The sequence below is a fragment of the Peromyscus maniculatus genome, chromosome 4 (assembly GCF_049852395.1).
Source record: "Peromyscus maniculatus bairdii isolate BWxNUB_F1_BW_parent chromosome 4, HU_Pman_BW_mat_3.1, whole genome shotgun sequence".
In the NCBI taxonomy this organism is placed as follows: Eukaryota; Metazoa; Chordata; class Mammalia; order Rodentia; family Cricetidae; genus Peromyscus; species Peromyscus maniculatus.
The window spans coordinates 19,871,089-19,893,660 of NC_134855.1; the positions used below are offsets into that span (position 1 = coordinate 19,871,089).

The window sequence follows — 22,572 nt, forward strand, 5'->3', positions numbered from 1 at the left end:
TACACCTAGTATCCTCCTATGAGTGAGAACGTACCATGTTTGTCTTTCTGAGTCTGGGTTACCTCACTCAGGATGATTTTTTCTAGATCCATCCATTTGCCTGCAAACCTCATGATGTCATTGTTTTTCTCTGCTGAGTAGTATTCCATTGTGTATATGTACCACAATTTATTTATCCATTCTTCAGTTGAAGGTCATCTAGGTTGTTTCCAGGTTCTGGCTATTACAAACAATGCTGATATAAACATAGCTGAGCAAGTGTCCTTGTGGTATGATTGAGCATTCCTTGGGTATATGCCCAAGAGTGGTAGAGCTGGATCTTGGGGGAGATTGATTCCCAATTTTCTAAAAAAATTGCCATATTGATTTCCAAAGTGGTTGTACAAGCTTGCATTCCCACCAGCAGTGGAAAAGTGTTCCCCTAGTTCCACATCCTCTCCAGCATAAAGTGTCTTCAGTGTTTTTGATCTTAGCCATTCTGACAGGCGTAGGGTGGTATCTCAGAGTTGTTTAGATTTGCATTTCCCTGATGATTAGGGATGTTGAGCAATTCCTTAAATGTCTTTCAGCCATTTGAGTTTCCTCGGTTGAGAATTCTCTGTTTAGTTCTATAGCCCATTTCTTAATTGGACTGTTGGGCATTTTGATGTCTAATTTCTTGAGTTCCTTATATATTCTGGATATCAGTCCTCTGTCAGATGTGGGGTTGGTGAAGACCTTTTCCCATTCTGTAGGCTATCGCTTTGCCTTGTTGACCATATCCTTTGCTCTACAAAAGCTTCTCAGTTTTAAGAGGTCCCATTGATTGATTGTTTCTCTCAGTGTCTGTGCTACTGGTGTTATATTTAGGAAGTGATCTCCTATGCCAATGTGTTCAAGACTACTTCCTACTGGCAAGGGTCAAGGAAAAGAGAGCTTAAGGGAGCGGGAGATCTCAGCTGAATCAAGAACAGAGAGGGAGCGCAAGGAATAAGAGACCATGGTAAATGAAGACCATATGAGAATAGGAAGAAGCAAAATGCTAGAGAGGTCCACAGAAATCCACAAAGATACTTCCACAATAGACTACTGGCAATGGTCGAGAGACAGCCCAAACTGACGTACTCTGATGATAGGATGGCCAAATACCCTAATTGTCATGCTAGAAACTTCATCCAATGACTGAGGGAACTGGATGCAGAGATTCATGGCCAGGCCCCTGGTGGAGCTCCAGGAGTCCAATTGGTGAGAAAGAAAGGAGGGTTTGTATGAGCGAGAATTGTTGAGACCAAGGTTGGAAAAAGCACAGGGACAAATAGCCAAACGAATGGAAACACATGAACTATGAACCAATAGTTGTGGAGCTCCCAATTAGATCAGCCCCTCTGGATAAGTGAGACAGTTGATTAGCTTGATCTGTTTGGGAGGCATCCAGGCAGTGGGACAGGGACCTGTCCTCAGTGCATGTGCTGTTTGGAACCTGGGGCTTATACAGGGACACTTGGCTCAGCCTGGGAGGAGGGGACTGGACCTGCCTGGACTGAATCTACCAAGTTGAACTCAATCCTCAGGGGAGTCTTTGCCGTGGAGGAGATGGGAATGGGGGGTGGGCTGGGGGGAAGGCACGGGGGTGGGGGCAGGAGCAGGGAGAACAAGGGAATCTGTGGCTGATATGTAAAATTAAATTAAATTATAAAATAAAACCAAAAAGAAAATTAGATTTTGAGTCTTACGATTTGATCAATGAAAAAAAAATCCTTATTTAGAGAAAGAATTTTAAACCATGTTAAATTTATTCTTGTTCATGAAAGTCAGTATTTTTTCTGTCCGAAATACTGCTATTATGGCTATCACTATACTAAGAGTCTTGGGACCGTAATTACTAAGTAAAGTAAAATTAACTGGTGCTTCTCTAGAGGACATACATTTCCAATACTCACAAAGAGAGCAGAGAGCACTGTAGGGAGACTTCCCATCAGTTTAAACAGGAAGGGTTTCTATAGCCACTGAACAGAACACCCTTAACTTGAATGACAGGAAGTGAACAGATTAAAATTTGAGATTTTCTAATGGATAGTGCTTTTTTACACACTATTTGTGAATAATTTTGTCATACAACTATATCAAATCAGTTTTTAAACAGAATGCAGCTCTTAGAGAAGCTTTAAGTTCACTGCTAACACTGAGAAATTAGAGATTTCATTCAGATTCTAATATGCACAAGCTTCACTCACTACCAAATTTCAACACTAAAGCAGTGCACTTTGTAAAATTGATGATGATGTACATAATGACCATCATGAGCAGTGCAGTGCATAATTTACATTCCAGTTCACTTTTGGTATTACTCCTTCTCTGGGTTGTGACAGCTGAATAATGATAGGCATTCACACTTTAGACTCAAAGAGAGAGGAACTGCCTTGAGCTAGACCTGCCAGTCCCCAAGCCACCCACCCTTCCATGCCACCACCTTTGTCACTACAACTCTGGTGCCTTCACTATATGTACACATGTGCTTCTACTTTCAGTGATATCATGGGTATCACACTTTTAAAAGTTTTGGTTGCAAGCAGTTAGTAGGTTGTTTGATGAACAAGGTGGAGTGATAAACTGGTATTTTTCAAAGAAGGACAAATTATACAACATGATTTTTAATAAAAAGAGTCAAAAAGGAAATAACAAGGAGTGTTAGAAAACATTTTAGATGAATTTAAAGTTAGCACTGATACCCAAGCTGATGAAATGAAGTTTAGATAGTTCTTAAAAGGAGATTTGTTGTTATGATAGCCTATCTTAGTATTAAAAAAATAGTTATTGTTATTTCAGACATTTCACTATTTAGGAACAACCCTTTCATTTCATACATTTTCTAAATTTGCTTTTGCCTGCCATTTCAGAAAAATCCTTCAATAAAAGCTATCAACCTCTCTGCCCACTTTAAATGGTCAGAATCTGGAAGAGTCTTCACATAGTAACTTAGAAAAAGCTGACAACTCTTGCATGAGAAGCTATTTAAGAAAAGTGATTTCAAGAAATAACTCACAGTGGTCTCTCACTGCTTGGGAATAGGGAGATGTGTGACAATAGAATTGCTAGTGTGGATAATTTTTTCATTGTCACCAAGTTAGGCTGTGGTACCAAGTTAGCTTTAACTACCCATATATTGAGTTCCAGTGTTGTCTCCAGAGTCCCTGTTCAGTTTCATAGCCAAAAGGCAACAGCAACGTACCCTGCAACCATCACCAATTCTTCATGCCAGCGTGGCCTACGAGAGTTCCCGTGGCGGTGGCTGCCCCCCCATTGCTCACTGTGGTGAAGCAGTTTGTCATCAAATACTGCACTAGTGAAAAAACAAAACTGGTTTCTTCGGTTTAGAAATTGGCTTCATTTACTTGTTTATTTTTCATGTTGCTGAATGCAAACAGCACAGTGGTAGCTATGAGTTAAGTAGAAAAAAGATCGGATCAAATCAAAACAATAAACTGTAATGTGGTTGTCAGAATATAAGAAACTGGAAGAGATTGCTTAAGGGTTATGAATCTTTGTCTGTGGAGTATTGTAAACAGTCAAGAGAAGAATAACACCCAGTGCAGTTAACAGTCTGTTTCTCCTCTAGCTTTTCAGCTGTTCAAATTCCAGTACTGATAGATAGCACTAGAGCCAGTGCCCTACAGGCTATTTGTAAGGACCATCTATTTTCTTGGCCAATCGTCATTACTATGTATGTGAGCAGAATCAGAGCTAAACTGTCTGTGCCAATTACTACACTCTGTTCTTCAGGGAGAATACTCAGGGTGACATGCTGCTATGTCTCTTGCTTTGCTTGTACACCAGACATTAAGATAATGAAAAAACTGACATCATATTTTAATTCAACTCCTAGCCATATTTGAAAAGTTATTAAATACTAAGTAGAAATACTCACAAATTTCCTTTTGTTTCCTGTGACATATTACTCTGACCAATAGACAGAAATACTAAGATTTATCATTGGTTTCTATTCAAACTCACCTTTAAAACATCTTTATTATTATAATTTTCAAAATATACTATACTATTTTAGTGGTAAAGCAACTGATACTTGGAGAATATTGGCTTGGATTTTAATTTAGCGATACAATAAAAGGATATTAATGAATATATTAGCATACTCAATTATTTGTAATGTTCCTATAAATCCTATTAACTTAAAATAAATGATGATTAAATAAAAATGTGGGTATCTATCATTAAATCATCATTAAAAATAATTAAAATGAGTTGGGGAAGTAATAATGATTGCTTCAACCATCACCTCCTTATTGCAATTTCAGTCTCTCTTTGAATAAATATTCTAAAATTATTTTATAAAGTCATGGTACATTTGGAAAATTATGAAAACAGAAATAAATCCACTAATACAATTCTACATTGTCCACAAATATTAATATTTTGCACATTAATATTCGGCTGTTTTCAAAATGCAAGTTAATTTTTATTGATATTATTTTATCTTCTTTTTATTAAGTACCACTCTAGCATAATACTTTTCTATGCTTTGATCAATCATCTATAAATATTATTTCTGATATAAGCACATTACTTATGAAAAAATATATGCTGGCAGTGGTGGTGCACTCCTTTAATCCCTGCACTTAGGTGGCAGAGGCAGGCAGATCTTTGAGTTCCAGGACAGTCTGGTCTGCAAAGTGAGTTCCAAGACAGCCAGAGATACACAGAGAACCCTGTCTCAAAAAATAAATAAATAAACAAAAAAAGAAAACTATATATTTTTAAAAGACTATTTTTTATTTTAAAATTATGTGTGTGTGTAAGAGAGAGGGAGGGAGGGAGGAGGAGGGGGGGAGCAAACAGGTATTAGTGGAGGCCTGAAGAGGGTGTTGAATCCTCTGGAGGGAGCCAGAGCCACAGGTTTCTCAACCTTTCAAACTAACATTACTTGCTGGGAGCCAAGTGTTCAAACACAAAACTTTTGGGGGGACATGGTAGATCCAACCCTTACAAACATTGTTGATAATACAAAGCAGCCATCAGAGTTTAGCCTTATGATGCATAGAAATAACACACACAAAAAAACTTCTAATGATGTGATAGGTAGTCTTTGGTGTGGCCTCTGTGAAATGATCATCAACACTTGAAATTCCATTTTGAATCCTTTCCTTGGGGGGTGGTCTGGGTCTAATTACTAGCTTTAAGTAAGTAGAGTATATCAAATGTGGGAAACCACTACTGAGGTTGAATTGTACCAGCTTGGCTTCATTTTGCATGGCTCTCCTCTCCTGTATCCAATAGATGTCACAGTAGTTAGTTTCATGGTATGAAGTGGCCACAGAGAGGTGTGGAACAAAGATGGTAACCGGTAAGAAACTGGCGTTCTGTTCAACAGCTAGTAAGGAACACAGTGCTGACATAAGCCATCTAGGTGAGTGTGGAAGCAGAACTTCCCTAATTGAACCTTCTCTTGAGATAACACAAATAGCCTTGACAACCAAAGAGCCACTTTAAATTGACCCACAGAATCTATGGATAATAAATGTTTCTTCTTTAAAGGTGTTGCGTTTGTGTGATGACTGATGCATATGTTGTGGGGCCCATGAGTATTATTTCTCTTCCTCCTCTACAGTGACTATAATGATGCTTTCTCTAGGATACCTCTCATGTAGCTGTACCATTTTCCTTCTATCTATCCCTTTTCCCAAGAGAGCCCTAACCTTTACTGTCACCATTTCTCCAACACCTGAGCCCTGCAGGTGCCTCCCACTGTCTAAAGTGGGTGTGAGACACTAAGTGTTGAATACTGCATACTTATGTTATTCATCTTTCTATGCTTCATTCTATGCTTTTTTTCCTGGTATTTTTGAGTTCTGGAAACTGAACTTGGGTCCTTTTATATACTGGACAACATCACCAACCTGCAATTCATGGTTTGCATAAATCTCGAAAATGAAATTTCATTTATCAGCTCAGAAGTTAGACTTTAATCTGGACCTCACCAAAACACTCTCCCCAATCTCAATCTTCTTGCTAAACCCATGTTAAAGTAAATGTATCACCTTTCCTGAAACACTATTTTGACTAATTAAATTACAACAATACATGTAAGTGCCATGAAATGTAGTAAAAATTGCTCCATATATATTACATTTTGGGATTTGGTGGTCTTATTTTAATTTCTTCTACTTTCAAACCTCTTTTCTGCCTAATTTCTGGTGGGTACCCATGTCCCTTTCTAAGATTTTCTATTTCAGCTAAGACTTCCTTCTAAACACACACACACACACACACACACACACACACACACACACACACACACATTATACATAGAACTAATTGGTTGTTTTTCTCCACTTTTAACTCTCAAAATGGTCCATTTATTTCTTATTGCCCTCTGAGAACAATAATGCCAAATAACAAAATAAAATTAAAGCTAGATCCATAGCTTATAGCCAGTCAGAAAGTCAATTAAATAACTTCCCCTTTTTTCCACTAACTAGAGAACCTTTTACTTGATTCCAAACTAATGGCCAAAAGTCTCAGAAGCCGAATCACAGCTTTTATTTTTTTCTTAAAAAGATGTCAAAAAGACAAATGGACTAATAAGTCTTTTGTTTTCTTAAATTGGATGGAGGAAAGGATGGTCTAATATGTCCTTGGTTTTCTTAAATTGGGTGGAGAGAAATTTCTCAAGATTGAAGTAACATCAAATAATGCTTATATTGCCAGTGTTGGTCACAAAGGAGATTTTCAAGTTCCACTTGACATGTCTGTGTAGTCTAGAAAAGGATACTGAGAAGATAGTGATGATGTCGGTGTATTGGGTAGGTGACAGTAATTTGGAAAACAAAATCAAAAGATTAAATTTTTTTTAAAAAAAAATTTCTTCACCTTTCTGTACTGGTGCTCTAATTGGAAACGTGGTAGCAGATGAGAATAAAGCTACTCACTCAAATATGTTCATTGTCTTGGTTAGGGTTTCTATTGCTGCAAGAAATGCCATGACCAAAAAGCAAGGTGGGGAGGAAAGGGATTATTCAGTTTACATTTCCACGTTGCTGTTCATCAGGACAGGAACTGATAGAAAGGATCTCAAACAGGGCAGGAACCTGGAGACAGGAGCTGATGCAAAGGCCATGGATGGATACTGCTTACTGGCTTGCTCCTCATGGCTTGTTCATCCTGCTTTTTTATAGTGCCCAAGACCACCATCCCAGGGAGGGCACTATCCACCATTGGCTTGGCCCTCCACCATTGACCTCTAGTTGATAAAATGCCTTATAGCTTGTTCTCTTGGAGGCATTTCCTGAACTGAGCCTCCTTCCTCTCTGATGACACTAGCTTGTATCAAGTTGACACACAAAATCAGCCGGTACATTCACTAAGAAAACGTGTCAATCTTTGAGTTCCTGTTAATAATTTACTGTGAATTAGTATAACAAGGACTTTGGTGACCAGAGCTTATAGCACTGAGGAGAAGGTAAAGAAACATCAGGGAATCAGATCTGAGAGTGGCTCTGCTGAGGAGAACCTTCCAGGAAACACAGAAGCACAGTGTAATCCAGGCAAGGAATGAAGACAGGGATAGAACTCTGGTCACAAGGACTTCCTGTGAACCAGCCAAAGCTGTGTCATGAGAAGCCTGGAATTACTAACAGTGTCCATACAGTGTTCAGTATCATTCAACCAGTGATAAAGAAGCCAATGGAGATCCCAATTAAGTCAACAAAAATGTTTAGGAAGTTTCCATTGTGCATTTCTGAGATTTTTTAGTTTATCAACAGTGAAAGAGTTCAGATACCTAACAAATGCTATTTTTTTCAAGTTTTGGAGTTTAGAAATAATCAGAATATCCTGAGATATTTTTAATAACTTGTTTAGCTTACAATGTCTGTATGATGTTCATGGCATTTTCTTTTGGATAGAATTAATGAGGTTTTTTTTCTGATGGTAGTATTCTATACCTTGAAGGACTTACTGTGTTTTACTATCTGCTAACTGTTCATGTGTCTCAAAGATATATTTTTGAAGCAAGTTCAAAATGACAACACAAATAGTTTTGCTTCACAGTCATAAGAACACAAAGAAGTAGAATCTGCTCTAAAAATTTACTTTGTAACCAAGGAAATGGTTTTCTTAAAATTGAAAAAAATGTCCCTAAGCAACAGGATTATATTTATTAAGCTATTGCTGTTACTGACATGGAAAAATTCTATATATCTTCTGTGGCTTTAGTTGGTGACAAAGTGTTTACTAGAAAAATATTTATGAATTAATTCCTTTATAGACATCATAGAAAACAATAACCGACAGACAGAGAGATCTTCTTTTGAAAGTCATCTACCTGTTTAGTTACTAAATGTGTTTAAAAAAATCGTATGACTCAGTATATAAATCAAGTTGATACATGATCTTCAACAGGCACAAATTTTCAGAAATATGATGTGATATCATTAAGTAATACTTGCAAGAGTATCAATAAGAATTTTTTCAACCACTATGAATATAAGATAATATAGGAAAACAGGCCCCTGACCTGTCATATTTCAATTCCTTTACCTGCAGTATTGGAAAGCACTACAATGTGATATCAAATGCTTCTCTTTTTCTAGTAACAAAATGTTGTTGCATATGTAAATGTGGGAAGACTAAGGAGGCAGTTTTCAAGTCTACAGGAAACATTCACAGTGTAAAGGCTGAGGTTATTTCCTTACATAATCTCTTTTTTGTTTTCTTAAACATATTTTCTAGGATCTGAGAAAACTGGTCAAAAATCAGAGAGTGTCCTATAAAACCTCCCCTCGCTGTTAGTATCTCCCAGCAGAGTAACATTTTTGTCATTTTGATGAGCTAACCTTGGCACATCTGTAGTTATATTAGCGTTCATGCCCATGTTGAACAGGGTATAGATGGGACAAGTGTACAGTGGGTCTCTCCTATCCACAGGCTTATATATGATGCCTCCTAGTGGCTGTATGAGACCCCATTTTATATGTGAGAGCGCTGTAAAGCAGAAAGCGGAGCTCAGAGTAGAGATGACTATAAAATGATTAATGATTCAGTAATTAATGTCCCAGATGGATGAAAGTAGGCCATGTGGGGCTTTCCTCATGCTGTTCTGTCATAGAACAATTTAAACTTATGATTTGTTATATTGGGAAAATTTTATGCAGTTTTTGACGCTAGAATTGACCATGGATGACCACAAAAGGGGCAGCCATTGGTAAGTAGATACTCTTTCACACAAGCATTCCCCTAAGCTGTTACTGTTTCAGTAGCTCAGCATATGACTTATCACAAAGGCATTAAATTATTTCTCACAATAGGTGCCAGATAAGGACATCCTAACAATGGCCCTTAGTCCTTGTTTATCATAAAGCAAGCTGCGAAGTTCTATATCTAGTAGGTAATAATCAATATTTGTTTAATTGAATAGGATGGCAGAAATATGAACAAAAGAGATAAAAGATTACAAAAATGAGTACAGGCTTGGAAATTTTAAACAATTCATCATTCTCTGAGCCGAATGTCATTGTTTGATTATTATGAAAACCTTGTAAATACCCCCAAAGGGATGGGAGCTGAATAGATCACACCTTACTGAAGATTACAAAATGGGTGGAGGGAAGGATTTTGTTTGAAGTCTTTTCTCCTTACTAAAACATATCTTTTTAAAGCATCAAATGCCATGTTCATTCATCAGGAGGAACACCACCCAGCAGGCAAAGATTTTCTAAGCTCATTTTTCTTTTCCCTGTGTGGAATGGGACTTTTCCAGTGAAGAGATAAAAAACTGCTTTGAACATTTTAAATCTAGCCACAGGGTCCTCTTTCCTCACTGGCTAGTCTCCAGAAGAGCTTCATCTGTTGGAAAACAGTTCTTTCACTGAAGAAAGGTTTAATTTTTCAGGACTAATGCCAGAACAAATCAGGTCTGCTAATCTTTATGAAAGGTACAGGTTTTTATCAATATAGCCCTATAAACTACAATGATGTAACAATGTCCACGGATGGCTCTAACTACAAAACAGCCCTCTTCTCCATCAGTGATGGGAGTCATCTGAGGAGAAAAAGTCTCTGTCCTGTAGTTATTTGAAAAAAAATCACTTATCTGAGTTTTTATTTATCTCAGTTCTATGATTGACAAAAAAAATGGCACTTCACCTTAGAGGAAAAAGAAAATCAGGACAGTATACACTGATTTGACTAAATTGTATCACAACTGATTAACATTAGCAAAGGCAAATGAACTTAAAATGTCCAGACACATGTTACATTCTTTTCACTGTACATGGTAACTAAAAGTTTCACAATTCTTCTACAACTTTCATTAACTTATTAATGTAAAGTGATTTTGTCTGACATCACTGTCCCAGAACTCCAATACAGAACATGTAGGATGGAAACATGCATGACACTCAGTGTCTGAGCTCTGTGTTCCTTGTATCTGTTGCCTGTTAAAAGAAAAAATCTGTGGGAATTTAGAGGAAATGGTCATTAAGTTCCTGAGATGAGTGTCAATAATGGATAAAGAGATAGACTAGCTTCAGGGAGAATACTGGAAAAATTTATAACTGGGTAACATATAAAGATCGCTGTGAGAAAATGTAGATAGAGGTTGACAAGGCAAGCTTATTTGTTTTCTCGCTATGTGGAATAATCCAATTATTTTTATTTCTTCCATCCTGAAGCAAATTCTCTCCACAACATTACAAGCATGCGTATTGTCTTTAATGACATTATAAATCAAGTAATGGGGCTCATTCTAATTCTCATAAATCTTCAAAAGGCAGTGAGGTGAAGGAGACCACACAATACCTGTGAAGCACAAAAGTCTTGTGAAATTGTTGGAGCCTGTAATACTCTCACCCACACCATCATCTCATTCGTATGTCTGGTAGTTGTCTAAGCACTGTATGCTAGTCTCTGAGGTTGGCATTCCAGGATTGTGTGCAGATGGTAATGTTCCTAATCTTTAAGTATCTGCTTCACAGATTGATAATGAGGTGGGTGTAGTGTTTATCTTCACTAGAGAAATCATCCCTAATCAATTCCTCCTGCCCCAAGTAGTAAAGAAACGCCTACTGCTCTATGCAAATAACTGTCTAGATACACACTATCAGGAAAGAAAAAGACAAATATTTTGTTATTTACATTTTATGCCATAACTTGTATGTTCTTTATTTGATGTGATTACAAATTTTGAGCATCATGTGTATTGCATACTGTGTCAAATGTTTGCATATACTGTCTAGATGTTTCTGCATATCTCAGAAATAAGGAAACTGAGATGAAAATAAACAAATGCGTACTTTGCCTGAAACCAAAGAGCTCTGAGTAATTTGAGTGGGCCCTGGAATCCATGGTGTCCAGTGCTAAACTAGGGCTTCTCTAGATATTGCTTGACTAATCTTTGCATTTGCTACTGTCTCATTTCGAAGCAGATGTTGCATTGGTACCTTCTGCTGACAGCAGAGAAAATAATTAATGCCTGAACACTGTTCCTACATGATAAACCTAAATATTTTCATATTTAGAGATAAATCATCTAAAATATTTTTTACTGGAACTCTACATTAAACATTTAGCTTCTTCTTGAAGTGGGTAGAGGTTAATGCAGAGGGTCATTGTCTTAGTTAGGGTTTCTATTGCTGTGAAGAGACACCATGACCATCACAACTCTTATAAAGAAAACATTTAATTGTGGTGGCTTACAGTTTCAGAGGTATAGTCCTTTATCATCTTGGTGGGACACAGCAACATGCAGACAGTCATGGTGCCAGAAAAGAAGCTGAGGGTTTTATATCTTGATCCTCAGGCAACAGCAGAAGTTGCTCCCACACTGGGCATAGCTTGAGCATAGGAGACCTCAAAGCCGGCCTCCACAGTGACACACTTCCTCCAACATGACCACACCTACTCCAACAAGGCCATACCTCCTAATAGTGCCACTCCCTTTGGGGGCCATTTTTTTTCAAACCATCACCCTCATGAGTGGTCAAAGTGCCAAGTATTTGTACCTACAAGTTCTTAGCTGTGTATGGATATATATAATCACCTCCCCCTGTTAGGTCCAGGACTTTGTGAAAAGTAGGTGGAGGAAATGTAAGAGTTGATATCTGAGCTATATAATTCAGAGTTCTGGATATAGCTGTTTCTCCTCACAACTCCAACTCACAACACCAGCAGTTAACTGCACTACATCAAATTAGTCTAAATTCAAGCACAAATTGGGGAGGGTCCCCTGAAAATCTACCTTTTGCAGGGGAACCTTTAGAAGTTGATGATTCCTTAGGGAGAGAGAGTTACTCTCCTGTGGAAATCTGGGAGCTGGTTCATGCTCGCATAACAGCAGATGTGCATACCCAGGAATAATATGGCCAGCATTAATTATACTCAAGGAGCTATTAATGACAGCAAAAAATGGAGGATATGAAGTTGGGATGCTGATGTGGTTTGGAGTGCTAGAAAGGGCTAAAGGGTGGACATAGATTTTCAAAATAATTATAAAAATGTATGAAACTTTCAAAGAATAAATAACAAGTATTTTTAAAAATATCTAGTTGACATAGTAGAGAGAAACAGAATTTTATCTGAAACTAACCATTTCTGCTGGTGAAAAGATACTTCAATACGAATTAAGAATATTATATTAGCAATTACTGAATTATTGAAACAAGTAGATGATTATTGCTTACAAAGAAAATTATACTTTATTATTAAATTTAGCCTTCTTCGGGCCCTAAAACCCCAGAGAGTGAATTTAACTGCTACAAATAATTAGTTTACTCTTAAAATTTTTGTTATTGACAGAATCAAAATATTAAAATCTACTTACTTTTAATATTTCTGCTTCTTGGAAATTAATCATATATTTTCAAAGATCATTAATGAGTCTTTTAAACAATCAAGTATGAAATATGAGCTAACATATGAGACCTTGTACTAAGTTAAAATGTATATGTGTATATAAAAGCTTTCATAGGTTCAAATTTTCTTAGTTTTACACTCAAGGAATCATATAAAATTGTAAAAATAAGTCATTTGTATAAAAATCAAGGTATATTATACAATGTAAGGTAATAAATCTTCCATAAATAATAAAGTGGTTTGATCAATGGTAGGTTAAAAACTGTAATATGCTTTTGGCAGAATTACTATAATACTTAATAAAACATTTCTTGCTGGAATCCCCTTTTGCAGAAAGCATTTCTAAATGCATATCAGAAGTTTGGAAGCTGAAAAAGTGGCTCAGCGGCTGATAGCACCAGCTGCTGTTGTAGAGGACCTGGGTTCGGTTTTCAGCACCAGGATGTCCACATAAGTCCTGCCTCTATGGACATTTCATGCACGCAGGTACATACATACATTCAGACTTATGCACATGAACCTAAAATAAGTAAATAAATCTTTAAAATACAAACAAACATAGGGCATTTGTGTCTATGGGATGTCTAGGATTTGGTCTAAGATAACTTATTTAAGAAAAGTGGTCTTTTTGTTTTTGTTTTGTTTTTTTTTTTTTTGTTGTTGTTGTTGTTTTTTAAGACAGGGTTTCTCTGTAGTTTTGGTGCCTGTCCTGGATCTTGCTCTGTAGACCAGGCTGGCCTCGAACTCAGAGATCAGCCTAACTCTGCCTCCCAAGTTGCTAGGATTAAAGGCGTGTGTGCGCTGCTGCTGCTGCTGCTGCTGCTGCTGCTGCTGCTGCTGCTGCTGCTGCTGCTGCTGCTGCTGCTGCTGCTGTTGCTGCTGCCACCACCGCCTGGCGAAAAGTGGTCTTTGTACTGGATATTGTAGCAAACACCCTTAATATCAGCACTCATGGCATAGATACAAGCAGATTTCTGTGAGTTTAAAGCCTGGTATATATAGTGAGTTCCAGACCAGCAAATAAATAAATAAATATGTAAATAAATAAATAAATAAATAACAATAAAAAATACAGAAAGAAAACAGGACAGTCATCTTTGAACCATTTCTGAAGATCCCCCTGATTTTCAAAAACCAAAATGTGTTACAGAAAGGGAAAAAGATAACAACAAAAAACATTTTGCCACTAGAAGAGCATGTACTCATAAACAGAGATCAAAAACATAAAGATTCATCATCATCATCATCATCATCATCATCATCATCATCATCTTGATTTTATGCGTATGAGTGTTTTATCTACATTTATGTAGAGCACATTAGTGTCTGGTTCTTGTGAATGCCAGGCAGAATGTCAGACCTTGTGGAAGCAGAGTTAGGAAGAGCAGTGAGGCACCCGCTGGAACTGAACCTGTGTCCTCTACAAGAGAAACAGGCGTTCTTAACCACTGAACCATCTCTTCAGCCCAAAGATTATTTTTAACATTTCAAGAATTCTTTATTTTAATATGATAAATCAGAGAGCTATGAGCTTTTTAATATTAGATAAGTTTTTACATTACAGGAACACTAAATTATGTGTGAGCATTTCAACACTAAAACATGAACTCAGGAAACATGGAACTTAGTTAAGATTAGAAGCCAACAAATTTGTTCTTATAACTTTAAAATCTTTATGCAGAATAAGAGATGTAAACAATAAACAAGATGAGACAGCTACCATTAACGTTCCTGCTGGGTCTGGCGTTAGCAGTTACCTGGGCCCAACTTGTTGGTTCCAGTACATTCAGCAGTGTTTACCATTAATTTCCTGTGGTAAATTTCACTACCCACAGCCGTCTTGTGGTCTTCGGTTGTTTTCCTTCATTATTTATAAAAGCACATGGAATCGAAGCAACTCTGCCTACCCATACATACTACATTCAAAGTGATAGAAATTATCTTTGTTTTATTTTATAATTTAAATTTAATTTTACATATCAGCCACAGATTCCCTTGTTCTCCCCACTCCCAATCCCCTCTCCCACCTTCCCCCGAGCCCATCCCTATTCCCATCTCCTCCAGGGCAAAGCCTCCCCTGAGGATTGAGTTCAACCTGGTAGATTCATTCTAGGCAGGTCCAGTCCCCTCCTCCTAGGCTGGAACCTGGTGCTTATGCAGGATAGAAATTATCTTATCATTAATTATATGTTAAGAAAATATTTTCAATAAGAGTATACCTTAAGAATTCAATAGATCAGAAATTTTTATTCAGGGTATTTTTATATTTATGACTAGATGAAAGTAAAATACCATTTGAAAAAAGAAAATAGCCAATTGTCAAACATAGAATATAAATATTACTGTTTAGAAAGAAAAAAAAATCTTGGTTTTTTTTTTTTTTCAGACAAAGTGTAATTAGAACAATTGCTGAAAAAATCATCCTTAATTCATTTTCAGCTTGGCTATCCAAGTACATATTGAAAGTCATATTGTCATTATGTGTTCTGAATCAAGAGAGCATTGTACTTGAATTGTTAATGAAATCCACTTACCCGCATGGAAGTCTATGCCCACAGCAAATGCAGTTCCTGATATAGGCATCAGAGCATCCATTTTGTCGCTTGGTTCAAGAGGTATCCCTCGGATTCCCTCATGAACAGAGTACATGAGAAAAGATTCTATACCTAAATGAAGGAAAGAAAGTTCAAAATGAATATTTCACATAACAATCCATTGATATCATTTCCAGAATAATAATTCATAATGGTGAATATATTTCTTAGCTTCATGAAGCTTCTCTAATTTTGCAGTTCCCATGACTGAAATATATGTAAGCCGGGGCCCTGAAACTCTGGTGTGCACTACAATCTCCCAAAGGGTTTTATGGATCACAGGTCACATCCCAGGAGCCAAATAGCTGAAGCTGAAAGTTTCTCTGTCAGCAATGCCCTTGGTATGAGAAGATCATAGGTAGAAGCTCAGAAGTGAATCATTTCCAGAATGCCTGGCCTCACAGACAAAGGGCATTCTCTCTTCACTAAAATATAAGTATGCACTTGTTACTGTAGAACAATAGCTTTGGATTTACACAACTAGATCATTGTTATTGTTGTAATAGATATTTAGAGTTTTTAGGTACACGGTCCATTTCTTAAGTCCTTAAGATTCAAATGGGCCAAGAAATAAGGTACTAAGTTTTGCCCTGAATACATTTTTGAATTTCATAATGATGTCCTACTAAAATAAACACATAGATATAAGTTTACTACCAGAGATCCACATGCTAATGCTTATGAATGTTCTAATATATTGAAAAATGCATCTATTTTTATTATTAATACACACACATATATTTATTATTAAAATAAAAGTATATGTATTTAAATGTGTCTACTACCTCCTAATCACAAAACTTGTCATTAGTTACTGTCCTCATGCCTCAGTTTTATGATAAATCAAATTGGGTGACATGGATCCAATTTGTCAATTTACAAAGAAGGAAGTAAGCTAGAAAGTTTCACTATCCTTTAAACAGAGTCTGGCATAGAATAATTGCCATTCACATATTTTATTTTGAGTGAAGTAAGTCATAATTCTGATGTATTTTCTCTAATTGGATTGGGGCATTTTTAAGGTAAAACGGTTCTTATCATTGGCTACACAATATGGCTAAAGAAACCAATGTTTTGTGAATTCACACACCTACATACTATACAATTTAAGGAAGTCTGGAATCCTTAGGATGGCACACAGTTCTTTCCCAGAAAATGCCCTTGCCCCTCAAATATCCCAGTGATGTTTTGTCTAAACAGTTGAAAGAAATTAATGGAACTGAATTTAACTTGTGCAATAATCCCACTTAAGCAACCTCATCTGTTTACTCCAACTTTGGCCATTCATGTGAATATAGAAGCTACTAAGCCGGTTGATGATTTTTTTAATTACCAAAATTAGTTTTTAAAAATTACAAAGTCTTAGGCTGGTAAGACCACTCAACAGGTAAAAGTACTTGCCACCAAGGCTGAGGGCCTGACTGAGTTCAGTCCCCCTGGATCCATATGGAAAGTATTTATTCCTGCAAGTTGTCTTCTGACATCCATACTCCTGCTGAGATATATGTATCATCCCAATAAATACATAAATGAATAAATAAATAAATGTAATGAAAATGAGGAAGTCTTAGAAGAAAGAAGAGTGATACTTCAAATATTCCCAACCCCTTCAATGTCTATATGTGTAACTAAGTAGCAAACTTTTCTATAGGAATAGAATTTTCTAAAAGTACTTGTAATCGAGTCAATAAAAGCCTTGAGATCATTTAACTATGTGCTCAATCTGTTTCCTTGATGTGAACTCAGCATGTTTACTAGTTATATTTGACTTTAAGGAAACAATGTAACCAAACTTACTATGTCTTGGATTTCCCAGGCAGTCAGCATTTATAAACTAAACTAAATGATCAGTTTATATTAATTTGCACTCTTTTACATGCCTCTAATCCAGAATACCGTGTGTGTGTGTGTGTGTGTGTGTGTGTGTGTGTGTGTGTGTGTGTGTGTTTGCACTCTCACGTGTGCGTGAATGCCTGTGGTTGTTGTGGCAATCATTTATAGAAGAAACAGCCAAACAGGTTTGAATTAACCTTACAGATAACAAATATCTGTCATAAATAAATGTTAACTGCAGCATGTGGATATAGGTTGAAAGCATCAGTTTGTATTTTGACTCCTGTTCTGGGTCAGTTGGGACTAGTAAGGTATCTTCTTCCCTTCTGAAACTCTTATAGACTTCTGTAAAAAAAAATCCTCATTCCTTTCCTGTGCCATGTTTTCTGCACTGTTCAATAACTACAGAGCAAAGGCCTTTGTTAGGAACAGACAGATACACACATACACACTCTCACATAAACACACCACACACCCCAGACAGACACAGCCTACAAATAAAATACACAAGGAGGGAGAGACATGGCTGGGAAACTCAATTTTGGGCTGACTCTTGGTCTAAACTACTCTAAGAGGAAGACTGTTGATTTTTTAATGAGGTTCAATGCAACCATTGCCCTAATAACAAGATAATGTGCTTCTCTCGTTGGAAACTAGCAGTGGCTTCCTAACATCTGTGTGGCACACATGATGGATTCAGTAAGCACAGGACAGTTAAGTTCTTATGAACATGTACCTTGGCATGACATGCGGTTCTTCCGGAGATAATATCCCACCGTACACATGCAAGTCCTGGTAGTTTCAGATGTTGGTAAACAGAGCTGAGAGCACCCGCCATTATTTAGGTGACAAGAATTGCTGCCTGTAGAGAAGGAAGCAAAAGAAATGTCAAATAGCAAATGATGAAGAACATAGGAAACTTATTAGGTATCAACAATTTGAACAAAAATGTATGCTATTTGTTTCTAAATATAGCTGGTTTATATAGGCTATGCCATCTGCCTTGCACATAACTTAAAGTGGCAGGTTATGATTGAATCCTGCCCTTCAAAACAAACAGTGTCAAAAGGTTATATAGAAAAGCAGAGGAAATTGGATTTTTTTTCATGAAAACTGTCATTAACACTTTAATTTATCAAACATTATCTAGATCTCATTAAATAATATTCAACTGATCTAGAATCCATGACCCTCTTATCTCAGCTTCTCAAGTGATGGCTTTCCGGGCTTGTGCCATCATGCCCTGCTCTTAAAAATATAAGATCACACAAAAAGGCAATGTTTCCTTTCTGACTCAAATGTAGCTTCACCTCTAAAAGGACAGGATGTTTGTGTGCATATGTGTTTTAAATTTATTTTTAAAGCAAAGAAATTATTCTTGGCCTCACAAAGAACATAATTCTTTCAAAATATATTTAAAACACACCCAAAAGAATCATGTAATTATTAGCATGTTAATTCTCCTCATTCTGGTATGGTGGCAATGACAAATTTTAGTCAGGTAATCCCGCTTTGACATTCTATACAGGTCTTCCATTTACTTCACCCAAAGCCCAAAGTGCTGATCAAATCTGCAGCATTAAGTTAAGTAATTTACAGTCCACTCTGTAAATACCTTAAAATATCCTATTTTTACAACAGTTGTATTGTTCTAGGACAATGGGCAATGTCATTTAATGGGTTCAAGATCTGCTACAAAGTTAGTAGACCATGTGCTCACTACAAATCCAGTGATCATGACAAAGCATGCTCAGAGCTGTGTACCGATAGGACTCTATGAGAGATTCAAAATGTCAACATACTTCATTATTTCTCATCTTCTGAATTTCTGGATTTAATTGCTCAATAGAATCTGTCACTATATCTGTCATTTTTTTGAAGTGTGAAATATTCTTTATTTGGGAGATGGAGCACATTCTCAGCTCATTTCTTTATCCATAGCTCAGCAATATTGAATCCCTGAAAAGTAACTTGAAGTTTTAAAATAATTCCATGTATCTCTTATATGAGCTAGTGAGGTGGCTGATTCATCCCTTTTCTCAGGGTGACTTAAAGTGACAGACAGTTCAGATCACTGATGTTTTCACCAAGAAGACAACTACATTAACAAATGTGTAGAAATTCTAAACTGACCATGCATATGCTTGTTCTTATGGAAAGCATGTGGATGCATGTTAACTTAGTGCTAGTACATATACATGTCCTTATATGAGGTTTGCTTCAACTAACACCAAAGACTGAAGTCTGGGGAGAAATGAGCAAGGGACATTTCAACATAAAGTTTAAGGGAACATCACATGGAGAGCAGAGCTGAGGGAAATGAAAAATTAAAGGAAAATAAGTCAAGGAATAGAATGAACATATGAAAGAAGGAATATGAGAAATTATATTAATATTAGCAGAAGTATAGGGAAAGTAGAAAACAGAACAGCAGCTACTGGTGGGTAGTGCAATGACAGAGTGGGCAATATATTTTAACCTTATTTGTTGATAAATAAAAGTCATGTATTCAAAACACTTGTAGAATAAGACGATGCATTTCACAGAACCTCCCTGAAGATAAAATACAGAAAATAATCATGAAATTAGTCATACTTTAAGTAAATATTTCCATTTAGTATATAAATATGCAAATAGAGGACAACTGCAGTGATTATCAAGTTACAAGTAGGAGTTCGGATTAGTATTTTGTTAGTAAGATTGATGTTCACAACTCAAACCCCAAATGACAAGTGGAGCTGGAAAGTCCACTTGACTAAAAGACCCTCAACTCTCCAGTGATCTGTGTCAAAAATGATAAATGAGGCAGTTAATTGCACTTTGAAATCCTAGGAGGTAATACTGTTAACACCTTAAAGAGCCTTAAATTGCTCATATTTCATTCTAATGAAGCTTTCAAGCTACTGACAGTGATTCTGTTAATGGCGTTGTCTTTCAAACAGATGCTTTTATCAGCATTTTCCAGTGAGAACAGTGCAGTTGTATGCTACCCCTGGGTCAGACACTTTCATAGTGCATATATCACCCCATGGCACCTATGGAGTCAAATCTTCCAAGTAGGGACATGAAGCAAATCACGAGTCCTATACAAGTACATCCTCCTGAAAATTTTGTCAGAACCACTATCTACAAAATTGATATACAGTTTCACAGGAAGTATATGTTGTTTATGTCTTGAAAGTCAAATACCTTCTTGTTTCTAGGCACCTTGGTTGGAATTACTTCTTGCTCTCCCTCTGTTTCTGTGCATGCTGTACTTTATAAGGCTGTGTTTAGATACATCTCAGAAATGTGTTCATTGTATACTATGCAATGCAATTGATAATGGTATTGCCAATTTTACACTTTTATACTGAATAAATAAGTTTATATTCAATAGACATGAAAATGTCTTACTATATTTTACTTACTATCAGTATTGTATTACACATAGTATAGTATTATCTACATGACCTGAATACCAATAAGTATTTATTTATCTATTTATTTATGTTTTTCTGTGCTGGGGACCAAATGTAAGACTTCATACATGCTGTGCATACATTCCGCCATTGAGTTACTCTCCGTGCCTTTATTTGCTTATTGAGATTAAGACAATATTGTTTAACTACTAGTGAAAAACCATGTGATTATTGTATCAAGTGATTTAAAAGTTGCCCATGTATCAGAAAACTGAATACACAAAACCAAACAATCCAATCCATAAATTGGCTGATAAAATTAACATATATTGATCAAAATATTAAGTACAATTGACCAACTGTCCTTAAGCTATTGAATATTTTTAGCCATCAGGGAAAAAGAATGGCAGTCATTAAGGATTCCCAAGTGGGCCCCTTGGTTCCTTCTCTTCTGCTTGTTTTCTCTGATTTGGTCTACATAGTTCAAATTATTTGCATTAAATCCCCCTTTTTAATGTCCAAATACAGTTTTGAAGTTTACTGTCAGAAGAAATGTATGTGAAGGTAAGAATTTTCATGGCAGAAACCGAAATAAGGGAACAGCACATGGGGAACAGTTTGAGGAGGTAGTATGTGTATAAGAGAATGATTTAAGGGAGAGGCAGGGAAATAAGGATTTAATGAAATATTACGTGGAGAAGAATTTAAGGAAGTTGTATGCTTATATGGAGAATGATTTTCATTTTCAGAAGAGGATTGTGCTAATGTCATGCATCCTGTAGCAATGACTAAGAAAGGACTAGCAAGTGCTCAGATGCACTGGCTGGATCTCTAATCCAATTGCCATCTGGGCACTGTGACAAGTCCACCTATGTAAACCATCTGCTATTTTCACTCCATTTCGCTGTCCACCATTTGGACAAGTGAAACAAAAATGCAAATGGGCAGGGCCAAGCAATGCTGTGCTTTAAGATGTGAAATGTCCATGTCAATGTGGTATATTTGAAGACCTCTGGACTAGTTACATATTATGTGAGTTTTCATTTAATATTTGTTCTTATATCTACAGTTTTTAGTCAAGTGCTGGATAAAAATTCCAATTCAGTGAAAAACTGAAAATCTGACAGAAGCCTTTCCAATGTTTTAAACTTGCTATGCTTCTTATGTGAAAAACATTTTTTCTTCAGTATTAGCCAGGATCTCTTCCCCCAGTAACTTAACTAAAGGCAAGAAGAGGAGCCCAAGAATGTTTACTTGAGAAAGCAGTGTGAAAGCGATAGCACCTTACTCAAACAGTGTCATATGTTCCCTGTGGAGGGACCTACCTTGTTGTGCTTCTTTGTCATACACTTTCATATGAACAACCCCGGAAGTCTTATTTCGCAGGACCGTGGGATTTCTTCCATCTCTTTTATTACAAGTTCCAAGTTGAGCTAAGTTTTGGTCTGCCCACCAGAGTTTCTTGTCTATATAGAAGAAAGAAATATAATCAACTTACTAACTAATAAAAAATAATGAAATATAAAACTTTCTGGTTTACACTTTGTTATATTTCAAATCATTTCTAAGCAAATGCCGAAATCACTTCTATATATACTCATAAATGTGTGTTTTGCACAAATATATAATAAAATAAAAATAAAAAATAATCGGGTAATATTAAAAAAAGAGGGACGGGTAAAGCCCTGACAAGACATCATGAGACAAGGAACCTCCAAAGATGCCTCTGAGTTTGTTATTTCATAACCATCTACTCCTGATCATGGGGCCTGCCCTTGAGAATAGTTTGTTTTTCCAGTGAGATGCCTTTGGAGAAAACTAACTTTTCATTTGCAAGTGAGCAAGTAGTTATCAAATGACTTTTATTTATTTTTTTAAATTTTTTTTTGGAAGGGCTATCT

The 22,572-nt window shown here is 36.5% G+C and overlaps 1 protein-coding gene across 1 annotated transcript in view; it reads right to left on the minus strand.

Moving 5' to 3' along the window:
- The window catches only part of Lrp1b (LDL receptor related protein 1B), a 1,955,528-nt gene that overhangs the window by 539,467 nt on the left and 1,393,489 nt on the right, over positions 1–22,572 (minus strand). The window contains exons 33-35 of the mRNA XM_042275227.2: positions 21,997–22,137; positions 18,007–18,132; positions 15,378–15,509 (exon numbers count right to left, since the gene is read on the minus strand). Coding sequence (XP_042131161.1) covers positions 15,378–15,509; positions 18,007–18,132; positions 21,997–22,137 — 399 coding nt within the window. The remainder of the gene's footprint in view (positions 1–15,377; positions 15,510–18,006; positions 18,133–21,996; positions 22,138–22,572) is intronic.